Source organism: Eptesicus fuscus, chromosome 4, assembly GCF_027574615.1.
Source record: "Eptesicus fuscus isolate TK198812 chromosome 4, DD_ASM_mEF_20220401, whole genome shotgun sequence".
NCBI classification, from domain to species: Eukaryota; Metazoa; Chordata; class Mammalia; order Chiroptera; family Vespertilionidae; genus Eptesicus; species Eptesicus fuscus.
Window position 1 is genome coordinate 87,504,084 of NC_072476.1, and position 12,864 is coordinate 87,516,947.

Sequence of the window (12,864 nt, forward strand, 5' to 3'; positions counted from 1 at the left end):
GCCACAGCAGAGGAGACAGGCTTAACAAAAAGTTCAAAACCCATTTACATAGGTGATTATAAAACAAAATGTCAACATAGCCCCCAATCCAAGTGAATCTAAAGTACACTTATGTGAACAGATCTTCAACCTATGTGTGGTACAGTTGTCTGACCCCTGCAGAGGTGACTAGTGGGAAGGTGCATCTCAGAGTGTAATATCTATACTATTTTTAGAAACTTAGTATAAAAGCATATAAAATACCTCATTAATAACTTATTTTGATTATATGGAAATAACATTTTAAATATAACGGGGTAAACAAAAAAGTTTTTAATTTCACTTTTCTTGGGAAAAGAGGCTACAAGAAAACCAAAACTACACATGTGGCTGGGGCTCCATTTCTGTTAGCAGTGCTTTGATTGGCCAGCTCTCCTCCCAACCAGGGAGTTAGGGACCGATTCACTCTCTAAGGGAAACACTCTCTAGCCTAACACCAATGTCATGGTGACTGCCCAAAAGTGCCAGTTGCAATCCTGGGCCAGTTTGAGGCTATATACTCCTATATTAATCTGGATTAGCCATATCCCAGAAAACTGTTTACTTACTATTTCTCCAAAGTCTAAGCATTATTTGTCCTAATTTTTAAGCATGGATCTGAAAGAAATGCGGACCTTCAGACTGTGACTCCAGGCTAGGTTCTATGAAGGCTGACATACAAACTAACAAAATAATGCCAAACTGATATGGAGGAGAGTACATGTTAAATCACAACTTTGTGTCAAGTCTCGAAAGGCAGCCCTTTCTCAGCCGTTCTGCTTCACAGTCGCCCTTACAATGACCCAGGAGGCAGTTTAGATCCATTGCAACAGGTCAGGGCCAATCCATTCCTTTTTAGCTAGGCCTGGACAAGCTGTAATTATTCACAGCCAAGGTGAAGACAGGCTTGAGATTAGCAGAGTTCCATCAAACTCTAATTCTACAGGGAATTAGAGTTCAGAGCCAGTTTGTGTTTTTTTTTTTGGGGGGGAGGATACTCTGATTTTGAGCCACAGAACAGTCTTTACATGTTTTCAATTTTTATTAAAGTGTTAGATTTAAGCCCTGGCCAGTGTGGCTCAGATGGTTGGGCGGCGTCCCGTGCACTGAAAGGTTTGCTGATTCGATTCCTAGTCAGGGCACATGCCTGGGTTGCAGGCTCAATCCCCATCGTGGGGACATGCAGAAGACAGCCTCTTTCTCTCTCTTCCTTTAAAAAAAAAAATCAAGCCCTGGACGGTTTGGCTCAAGGGTCCCAGGTTCGATTCCAGTCAAGGGCACATGCCTGGGTTGTGGGCTCGGTCCCCAGTGGGGGGCGTGCAAGAGGCAGCTGATCAATGATTCTCTCTCATCATTGATGTTTCTATCTCTCTCTCCCGCTCCCTTCCTCTCTGAAATCAATAAAAAATAAAAAAATATGTTTAAAAAAATCAGTAAAAGAATCTTAAAAAGAAAATAATTAGATTTAAGGTGCAGAAGAAATGAATTTCCCAAAGTCTGCCTTTTCCACTTGCATATCCCTTATAAGAAATTGCTTTTTGTTTGGAAAACTCAACATTTAAATGAATCCCTCCACACACCATCAGGCCCAGCCACCCTCCACCCCTCAAAACACGTTCCAACTGACCTCTGTCAGCTCCTGCCTTGAATGCACAAAGAGATCACATGATATGCTGTGGTATTTTGGAAGACGTTTACCTTTGGTGGACGTTTATTCCATGGCATTGAAGACTTTTTCACTAATACTGCCACAAAGAACCCTCCAGTATTTTGATGATGTGGTAATATTCTAAGACTAAAAAAAAAAAAACACCACAATTCTCACTTTTTAACTGATCCAAAATACATTCTTTTAGTATTAAATATTAAGACAAGTACTACAAAGATGACCTGTGATAGAGAAGTGATGTCTTGTTAATAGTCACACAGCCCTCACTCAAGGAATGGCCAATGTGTAATATGCAGAAAATTAATGCAGTATCTAATGTATTACCATTAGGTTCTAACTACCTTCATTATTCACAAAGGCTCAATGCCAGCAGCTAACAGGTATGGAGTTCTCACGTGTTGAAAAGTTTACATACCTGAGGCCAGCCAGAGGCGCAGCCCAGGCCTCGCAGGAATGCCCAACCTCCCCATTGTCCCCAAACTCTGAGAGCCCCACAAACTCACCACCGCTCTAGATGCATCGCCTGCAACTTCTCTGGGTCCTTTGGTGGGAACATGGTCGGCCGAATCTGGGTATGTCTGCTGTGAGGAACCTCATCCCATTCTGCAAACCACTGCCCATCTTTTGTCATTACCTGCAAAACGAGAGGGGAAGATTCTAAATCACCAGCACTACCTAATAAAAAGGGGCCAGTGTACATGCTCTCAAAAATGATAAATGGTGATTTTCATTTCTCTCTAAAGCTAGGAAGACTATTTGCAAAGATAAAAATGAGATAAATAGCCCCGGCCTGTTTTTCTCAGTTGTTAGAATGTCACCCTGCGCTGCAGGGTCTCGGGTTCAATTCCCAATCAAGGGCAAGTACCTGGGATGCAGGTTTGATCCGCGCCCCCAGGTGTGCGTGCATCAGACAACCAATCAATGTGTCTCTCTCATATCGATGTGTCTCTCTCTCCTTATTTCACCCTGCCTTCCACTTGCGCTAAAAATCAATGGAATAAATATACTATCCTCGGGTGAAGATTAAAAATAAAGGAAGTAACTGTTTATTCTGTAAACCAGGACAATTATTTTATAAAGCATTTTCCATGTGGAATTTAAAAAAGAAAAAACACAAGCCTCATATTGTTTCTAGTTTAAAACTGAAAAATGAATTCTTGCATATTACAAATGAAGCTTAAATCTCAGCCAATAAAATAAAGCAAAGCTGTACTTATAGAGATGAAAATAAACAAAGCTGATGTCTAATTAGAATGAGGCAGGAAAACTCTTCCATTGTCAGAGAAAAATATTTGTATAATCATACTATTTATTTATGTATAATCTTAAAATTGATTCTAAAAAGCATAACCAAAGCTATTATTCAAGTTACCCAAATGTGGATGCTTAGAATTTTCAGGACTATGAAGGCTGGGTGGGTTGTACCTACTCAGCTGAGCAGAGTCCTCACAGAAAGATTACCTTCCATTGTGTGAGTCCAGGCATCCACTTCAGTCCTGGCAATTCAGAAGACACATCAGCAAGCTCCAAAGCACCTACGTATCAAAAAATAAAATAAAATAAATTTTTTCCACATGATGCCCAGTGAATGAGATGCAGACCACATACTGCATGATTCTATATTTAGGAGATGTCTGGGTGGGGCAAAACTGTATATAGACCAGTGGTCAGCAAACTCATTAGTCAACAGAGCCAAATATCAACAGTACAACAATTGAAATTTCTTTTGAGAGCCAAATTTTTTAAACTTAAAACTATATAGGTAGGTACATTGTTATTAACTTAATTAGGATACTCCTAAGCTGGCCTTTGCTAAAAACGTGGTATTTTGTGGAAGAGCCACACTCAAGGGGCCAAAGAGCCGCATGTGGCACGCGAGCCGCGGTTTGCTGACCACTGGTATAGATAGAACATACATTCGTGGTTCCTAATGGGAACAGGGAGTGACTGCAAATGGGCAGGAGAGCTCTGCTTGGAGGTGATAAGAATGGACTACTAGTAAAATTGGACTGTGGTGAGGGCTATGCAACAGTTTAGTAAATTTACTAAAGATCATAGAATTGTACAGCTGAAACCAGTGAGTGTTATGGTATGTCAATTGGAGCTCAATAAAGCTCTTGAACTAGGGAAGAGCTGCAGAGTCCCAGGACGCATCCAAGGCTGACTGATTCCATGACCAAAATCACCTTAAAGGCATCATCAGGCTAGAACTCAGCTAAGGGTCCACTCCTGGTTTTTAGACGTGGAAGTCAGATGATTTGGGTCTGTAACATTTTAAAGTGAAAAAAAGTAACATTTTAAAGTGAACTGTGGCAATTTTTAAATATTGTTTTAGGCCCAAATTAAGTTTTCTAAAACTGCCCATCAGGACAACAGCCTAGTTTTAAAAACATCGTGTCTACAGTAGCAGTATTTCCAGAACCTGTGAGATGGGGCAGGAAACCTTTCACATGAACTACCACTCACAGGCCACAGACATTGATTTGACAGCCTCACAGAAGAGGAAACACCAACAAAGCCCCACATAAGCTATGAAAACTCAGACAATAATTACAAACAACAAAGCAAGAGAATACCCAACAGGCATCTAGCAGTGAGACACCTTTGACCAAAACATTGTTTTGACTTCCACTAGTATATCTGAACAATCTTACTTTAAAAAGTGAACACTAATAGTGGAGGTTCCCAGAAACTGGTTTCTTCAAACACTGTCCATTGCTCAGTATGCCTGCCTGCCAGTATCTAGGTGAGAAGCTGCCAATGCTGGCTCAGTGTTTGTAGACTGAATGTTTTGTGGGCTGCCCTTCCTCAAGCTAAGTCTCTTGAGTACTTTCAGGTGGGAACCACACCCTGTCCAGTCACAGCAATTGCCAAGTACAAAGCTCAGCAAAGGTCTATGCTCCCATGAAGCCATGTCTACACAGGACACCTGTCACCGAGGACTGAGAAGAGTCTACAAGCCTGAAACAACTACGTTTAATGGCTGTGAGAGCAAGATCTAGACTGGAAACCCACCTGCCTAATCACTGTGTGGGATGCCCAGTTAATCTATTCTATGTATATTAGAGGCCTGGTACATGAAAATTCATGCACTGGAGGGGGGGTCCTTCAGACTGGCCTGCCCCCTCTTACAGTCCGGGAACCCTCAGGGGCAAGAGGCGACCCAGTGAACAGGGGAAGGCAATGCCCCCATCACACCTCTGCTGCTGCCACTGCTGGCAGCACAAGCCTTGGCCGGCCCTGGGTGGCTGGGCAGCTGCCATCTGAGGCTTGCCTGCACCTTGGGCCAGCCCTGGGCAGTTGGGGAGCTGAGGGGACTGGGTGCTGCCATCTTGTGGCTATGGGCACCACCATCTTTGTGAGGGTGTGGCAGTCAATTAGCATATTCCCTCTTTATTAGATAGGATAAAAGCCTAAGTGACCAGCCAACCATTCGACCAGTAGCTATGATGTGCATTGACCACCAGTGGGCAGACGCTCAATGGTTTTTAGACATGGAAGTCAGTTGATTTGGGTCTCCTTCGTGCCTTTATGGCTAACAAACATCCCAGAACCAAAAAAGTAACATTTTAAAGTGAACTGTGGCAAGCTGTGGTGACTTGGCAGCTGTGGTTCTCAGGTGACACACCCAGAACCAGAGAGGAAGGAGCCCAATTCTGGGGTGCATCACATGAGAACCACCCTCTCGCAATCTGGGACCCGTCGGGGGATGTCAGAGAGCTGGTTTTGGCCCGATCCCTGCAGGCCAGGCCAAGGGACCCCACTCGCACACCGGGCCTCTAGTTTTCTATAAAATTACATCACCCACAGTCTTTCTCTTCATATGCCTTCTGAGATTAAGTACCAACAAAACTGTGGAGATTATGACCATGTAAAAAAAACATTACTCAGATATCACATCTTTCTGTAGACCAACATAAGTACAGCGAAAACAAAACAAACACAGTAAATACAGGCTGAAGGACAAGAGTGAGGACTGACTACACATAGATCAACCAGCCACTGAAAACATAACTGGAAGCCCAGACTGTTGTAGATACCACCACAGGAAATGCACTCTTGTCTTAACTTCACAAAAATGCATGTAGTAAATTTGATAGCACTCTATTCTGGAATGAAATTTGCAATTTCATTCTATTTGAGAATTTGCTTTAAGAAGAATATGACAGGAAAGATGATCATTTTATTGAAAACATAAAAGGAGAAATAATATTTTACATCAAAATGTTATGGAAATTGCTGCTTCAGAACATTTCATAAAACAGTGCTATAAGACCTCACACCCATCAGAACAGATACTATAAAAAACACAGAAAACAACAAGTGCTGGCGAGGATACAGACAACTAGAACCCTGTGCACTGCTGGTGGACTTGTAAAATGGTGCAGTCACTATGGAAAACAGTATGGGGGTGGGTCCTGAAACAGAATTATCACATCACCCAGCAATTCCACTTCTGGGTATTAGACCCAAAAAAGCTGAAAGCAGAGCCTCAAAGCTATTGTCCACCATAATATAATGAGGAAGCAACCCAAGTGTCCATGGATGGTATACATACAATGGAATATCATTCAGCCTGAAAAAGGAAGGAAATTGACACATGCTACAACATAGATAAACCTTGAGGGTAGTATGCTAAGTAGGCAAGTCACAAAAAGAAAAATACTGTATGATTCTACTCATGAGATACCTAGTCTGTTCCAACTCAGAGACAGATACTACAACAATGGGGAGAGGATAATGGGGAGTTGTTTAATGAGTTCAGAATTTCAGTTTTACAAGAGGAAGAACTCTGGAGACTGGCTACACAACAATGTGAATGTACTTAACACTACTAAACTGTATACTTAAATATAGTTAAAATGATAACTATTAAGTTTATGTATGTTTTACCACAATTACACTGATAAAATCTGACATAAATATTCACACTCAGATAATGGGCAAAGCTTGTAATTCATGAAAAACAGATCTATTATATAAGCTGGTTTTCTATTAGAACTACCTCATTTTAGGGTTTACAGGCTAATAATATAAGCAAATGCCCCTGGAAAAGGTCTACAGAAGTATACAGTATAGCAGCAATTTTCAACCTTTTTCATCTCATGGTACACATAAATTATGAAAATTCTGCGGCACACAGGCTAAAAATCGCTGCACTATAGCAATAGTTTTGAAAAGTCTATACTTTTATTAATACAGCGTGCCTACCTTCACTTTTTTCTAGTAAAGATGCTATGACTGCTTCATCTTCAATGGGGTTCAGCGAACACGTAGAATACACCATCCTGCCACCTTCCACTAGCTGTTCAGCACCCCGTGTAGCAATCCGCAGCTGTAAGCTAAGGGTTGGATATACTAAATCACTGAGACCAAACACAGCCAGAGAGCGCATTCTTTATGGGCACCCTTTATGTCACATATTTATTATAAGTTTTTATGACAGACTTACAATAAAATACAGAGTACTCTAAAATAAATAATTTCAATTTTAAAAAAACTCTTAAATTCTAGTGAATTTAGAATAAACCTACAAAAGATGTTTCATCTACCCTATATAATAAAAGGCAAATATGCAAATAGACCGAACAGCAGAACAACCGAACAACTGGTCGCTATGATGTACGCTGACCACCAGGGAGCGTGTGTGGAACATGGCGGGCGTTGGCTGCAGTGGCATAGTGGAGCAGGTGAGCAGGGGTGCCAGACCAAGATGGGGCATTGGTCGCTGTCATTGGGTCAAGCCTCTGGTGGTTACTGATAATTCTTTGCTCCCGTGCACCACGGTCCCACCCGGTGCTCACACCTGCTGCTGGCACCAGCCCTGCTTGCACCTGCTGCCAGCGCCAGAGCTGCTGCTCACACCCACTGCCAGCGCCGGCCCCGCTCGCACCTGCAAGTGGCACTGGAGCCGCCGCTTGCACCTGCTGCTGGTGCCCGGCGCCAGATCTGAACAATCGGCGCCATCAGCAGGTGTGAGCAGTGGCTGCCGGCCCTGATCGCCCCTGAGGGCTTCTCCCCTTCCCCCTGCTCCTGAGAGGCGATCGGAGCAGCAGCTGCCACTTGTACCCGCTGATGGTGCTGGCCCCACTCGCACCCACCCTGGTGCCAGCCCCAATCACTCCGCACCGTCAGCGGGTGGGAATGGGGCCGGTGCCGTTAGAGTGTGGGAGCGGCGGCAGCGGGAGCGGGGCTGCTGGCAGACAGGGGACCGTGGCAGGAGGGGCCAGGCGGTGGCGTGGAGAATGGGCTGAAACCTGCCCCTGTGCCTACCGCAGCCTCGCGGCCCACAAATTTGTGCACTGGGCCCCTAGTATATATATAGAAGCCTAATATGCAAATTGTCACCACGGGAGTTTGACCAGGAGACCAATCACTTGCTATGATGTGCTTTGACCACCGGGGGGCGGCGTGGAATAAAGGAAGTTTCCGGTCAGCAGCTGGCAGCTGGGGAATATCAGCCCTCATCACAGGCTAAGCCTAGGGACCCTACCCATGCATGATTTTCATGCACCAGGCCTCTAGTGTAAATATAAAAAAGCACCTATTTATAGAAACACTGGTTTGTGGAGTTTCCCCAGAATGTTGACAAGCAAAGCATAAAGTGATTAATGACTGAATTCAACATATTAGATGAATTTCACTATTAAAAAGCCTCCATAGTTATACAAATATTTGATTTTTCTTTCTATGAACAACTTGTACCCTTCAGCACATTCTAATTTTAATTCCTGTTTCACAAAACAGTGGTATTTATTTAGCAGAGAAACAAGATGTGGTGCTGAAGTTATTAATGATGAACATTCTTTAACATACTTAGACCATCCACTGTTGTACATTTAAGTTAAGAATGTATAATTTTAATATTAAATGAAGAAAAATCAAAACTGTTCAAAACAGGAACTTAAAAAATCCATAGGAACAGAAAACTGTAATACACTAGACATGACAGAAGTTATTTTTAAGGTATGAGATTCTTTTTTAAGAATTCTACAAAAATATTTTAGGGACAATAAATATGAGATAAAAATGTTAAACAAAATAATTAAACACAAAAGAACAGGAAAACAACTGGTAAGACAGTAAGTAGTCATTTCATTTAAAAAAATTAGAAATGTTATAGGAAATTCTTATAAAACACATTTTTAATAAATGTGTACAATTTTCAGTTTACTACTCTTAAAGATTTTAAAAGCAACTATTTCTGATATACAAGCAAATTCCCATGGAGCAAGTTACATCATTAACACTCTGATGCTTACATAGAGTCAAAGATCTAGATGCCCAATTAGGTGATTCAACAATAAATTTTGACCAACTGATTTTTCAAACAATGCTGCCAACTATAAAGTTTTACTTACCCATGCAGCTGCAAGCTATTTAAGGTGGTCCACTTTTTCCAGACATCAATGTTTTTTCTCATGGTGCCATCTCCACTGGAAAGATATTTAAGAACTTAAAACTCTCTACAGGTAGATGATTAGAGTTTAACAAATATGTCACATTCAAGCTAAATTATAAAATAGGCATCCTAGACTGAGAAACCAAGATGGCGGCATAGGTAAACACCTAAACTGCTGCGTCGCACAACAATTTCAAAACTATAACTAAAAGACAAAACGGACATCATCCAGAACCACAGGAAGGCTGGCTGCATGGAAATTCTACAACTAGAAGGAAAGAGAAGAGCACACTGAGACTCAGAGGAGCTGCAGGAGGCAAAGGTACTGAGACGCGTGCGCAAAGAGGACTGGCAACTGAGTGCGCAACTGGCTTTCTCAAGCACGGGGGAGACAAAAGCTCCTGACTGCACTGAACTCCAGTTCCAGGAGAGACTCTGGGGACCCAGACTCATTCGGGGAGAAACTGGACTGTCTGGCAGTGGGCGCAACTCGAGGGCAGCTTTCTCTCAGAGGTGCTTGCAGCGATTAAAACGGGACACTGAGATACCGGGGACTATTAGGGCAGGGCTGACGGGAAACCAATGCTGTCTGCTCCACCCTGAGACTCCGCCCCATCCAAGCTGAGCACAGAGGCTTTTGCAAATCTTGTCTCATAAGGGTGTCTCCAGCACAGAAGTTCTCCCAGCATAGACAGAGCTGATCCTCACAGCCAATTGGCCTGGAGGTCAATTCCTCCCAGTCATAACAACAATCAAGGCTTAACTACAACAGGACTGAGCACACAGCCCACAAAGGGGTGTACCAAGAGTAACTGGGGAGGCTGAGGTAACTGGGGAGGCTGAGCCACTGGGCCCTATAGGTCACCTAGCACACAAAGCCACTCTATCAACTCAGGGAAGCAGCCAAAATGCGGAGACAAAGAAACAGATGACAAATGAAAGAAATGGAGGAAAGCAAACAACTGGATATAGAGTTCAAAACACAGTTACAAGGTTTTTCAAGAATTTTCTAGAAAAGGCTGATAAATTTAGCAAGACCCTCGAGGATATGAAAAAGGACCAACTAGAAAGTAAGCATACACTGACTGAAATAAAAAATATTATACAGAGATCTAACAGCAGACTAGAGGATCACAAGAATCAAGTCAAAGATTTGAAATACAAAGAAGCAAAAACACCCAACCGGAAAAGTAAAAAGAAAAAAGAATCCAAAAATATGAAGATAGTGTAAGGAGCCTCTGGGACAACTTCAAGCGTACCAACATCAGAATTATGGGGGTGCCAGAAGAAGAGAGAGAGCAAGATACTGAAAATCTATTTGAAGAAATAATGACAGAAAACTTCCCCTACCTGGTGAAAGAAATAGACTTACAAGTCCAGGAAGCGCATAGAACCCCAAACAAAAGGAATCCAAAGAGGACCACACCAAGACACATCATAATTAAAATACCAAGAGCAAAAGACAGAGAGAGACTATTAAAAGCAGCAAGAGAAAAACAGTTAGTTACCTACAAGGGAGCACCCATACGATTGTCAGCTGATTTCTCAACAGAAACTATGCAGCACAGACGGGAGTGGCAAGAAATAGTCAAAGTAATGAATAGCAAGAACCTACAACCAAGATTACTCTACCCAGCAAAGCTATCATTCAGAATTGAAGGGTAGATAAAGAGCTTCACAAATAAGAAAAAGCTAAAGGAGTTCATCACCACCAAACCAGTATTATATGAAATGCTGAAAGGTATTCTTTAAGAAGAGGAAGAAGAAGAAAAAGTTAAAGATAAAAATCATGAACAACAAATTCATATCTATCAACAAGTGAATCTAAACATCAAGTGAATAAAAAAAATCTGATGAACAGAATAAATTGGTGAATATAATAGAATCAGGGGCATAGAAAGGGAGTGGACTGACAATTCTCAGAGGGGAAAGAGGTGTGGGGGGTGCGGGAAGAGACTGGACAAAAATCGTACACCTATGGATGAGGACAGTGAGGGGGGAAGGTAAGGGTAGAGGGTGGGGTGGGAACCGGGTGGAGGGGAGCTATGGGGATAAAAAGAGGAACAACTGTAATAATCTGATCAATAGATTAAATTAAAAAAAATAGGCATCTTATATAATAAAAGAGTAATATACAAATTGACCATCACTCCAACACACAAGATGGCCACCACAGATGGCCTGCAGGGGAGGGCAGTTGTGGGAGATCAGGCCAGCAGGGGAGGACATTTGGGAGGGACCAGGCAGGCATAGGAGGACAATTAGGGGAGAACAGGCCAGCAGGGGGAGGCAGTTGAGGGAGGCCCAGGCCTGCAGGGGGAGGCAGTTGGGGGACCAGGCCAGCAGGGGAGGGCAGTTGGGGGACCAGGCCAGCAGGGGAGGGCAGTTGGGAGGGACCAGGCCAGCAGAGGGCAGTTGGGGGGGACCAGGCCTACAGGGGAGGACAGTTGCGGGGAGGGACCCAGGCCTGCAGCGGGGGGCAGTTAGGGGTGACCAGGCTGGCAGAGGAGGGAAGTTGGGGGCGACCGGGCCTGCAGGGGAGGGCAGTTGGAGGGGACCAGGCCTGCAGGGGAGGGCAGTTAGGGGTGACCAGGCCTGCAGGGAAGGGCAGTTTGGGGCAATTAGGCTGACAGGGGAGTGGTTAGGGGTTGATCACGCTGGCAGGCAGAAGCGGTTAGGGGCAATCAGGAAGGCATTCAGGCGAGCAGTTGGGAGCCAGCAGTCCTGGATTGTGAGAGGGCAGTTGGACATCCCTCGAGGGGTCCCAGATTGGAGAGGGTGTAGGCTGGGCTGAGGGACACACACCCCCGTGCACAAATTTCGTGCACTGGGCCTCTAGTAAATTTTATAATAGATTTGATTCATTAATCTCTCTGAACATGACTATTTTTATCTACTCAGTTTTTCTGAGGTAATTCCTGCATCTGTTGCTTTCTCTGTAAAGTTTCATTTTCCTTGATGGTCTAGTCACATGTCCTTGAGGTACAGAGTCTGCAGGATGAAAATGTCTTGAGATATTATGGCTTTCATATGACATCTCTCACTTGTACGGCAATGGGTTAAAAATCTATTATAATTTTTTTCAGCTCACAACTTAGTGCTCATAAGGTCACTTTACTCTCACAATATTGGTATAAGAAATGAGTTAGGCTCCCAATCAAATGAATAAGGTTAGGAAAACATCTGATCCAGAGGAAAATTAGAAAATTGCAACCTAGAAAAAAATTCATTTCATGACCAATTTTAAATTTTACTTTAAAGGGAAATTTTTCCAGGTATTTAAAAACTCAGCCATATTCAGTGCTACCAGCTATTACTTTCAAACTCAGTTCTGTTACTAGCAGTAAATCTGCCACTTGTTTAAACACGATGAAGTTAATACTGATGCATCGGTTAAACACTACTTAGTGCTAACAAAGTTTTGTGGCAGTTTTTGAACTCGAGCCTCACAAAATCATGTGTTCAAAAGCTATTAAACCCTTGTGATCATTGCCTATGTCACTGCCTCAAAGAACTTAACAGCCATCTTTAGTTTGACTCATATCTTTTTGGAAGAAACACAGCCAGATAGTGCATTGCCAGAGACTTTGTAATTATTCTGAGCACTTTGTAATCTTGTATCACACACCCCAAGTTCAGGACTGATGGCTCATTCAGTTATGGCATAAAACGTTAGTAAAGGTAAACTCTAAAAACCTAAAATTTACATGTAAAATGTGAAGAAAAGTATGTGAACAGATACAGGTAAAATCAGTTTATCGAAAGTTTCAACTCC

The 12,864-nt window shown here is 42.9% G+C and overlaps 1 protein-coding gene across 5 annotated transcripts in view; it reads right to left on the reverse strand.

Annotated features, from left to right (window-relative positions):
* Nucleotides 1-12,864, reverse strand: part of NSUN2 (NOP2/Sun RNA methyltransferase 2) — a 30,301-nt gene that overhangs the window by 6,863 nt on the left and 10,574 nt on the right. For 4 of the 5 annotated variants that reach the window (XM_028139441.2, XM_054715249.1, XM_008162045.3 and 1 more), the window contains 5 exons: nucleotides 9,049-9,123; nucleotides 6,899-7,029; nucleotides 3,149-3,222; nucleotides 2,191-2,321; nucleotides 1,717-1,813 (listed from right to left, as the gene is read on the reverse strand). In XM_028139441.2, the coding sequence (XP_027995242.2) occupies nucleotides 1,717-1,813; nucleotides 2,191-2,321; nucleotides 3,149-3,222; nucleotides 6,899-7,029; nucleotides 9,049-9,123 (508 nt within the window). The remainder of the gene's footprint in view (nucleotides 1-1,716; nucleotides 1,814-2,190; nucleotides 2,322-3,148; nucleotides 3,223-6,898; nucleotides 7,030-9,048; nucleotides 9,124-12,864) is intronic. The other variant, XM_054715251.1, reaches the window with a different exon arrangement.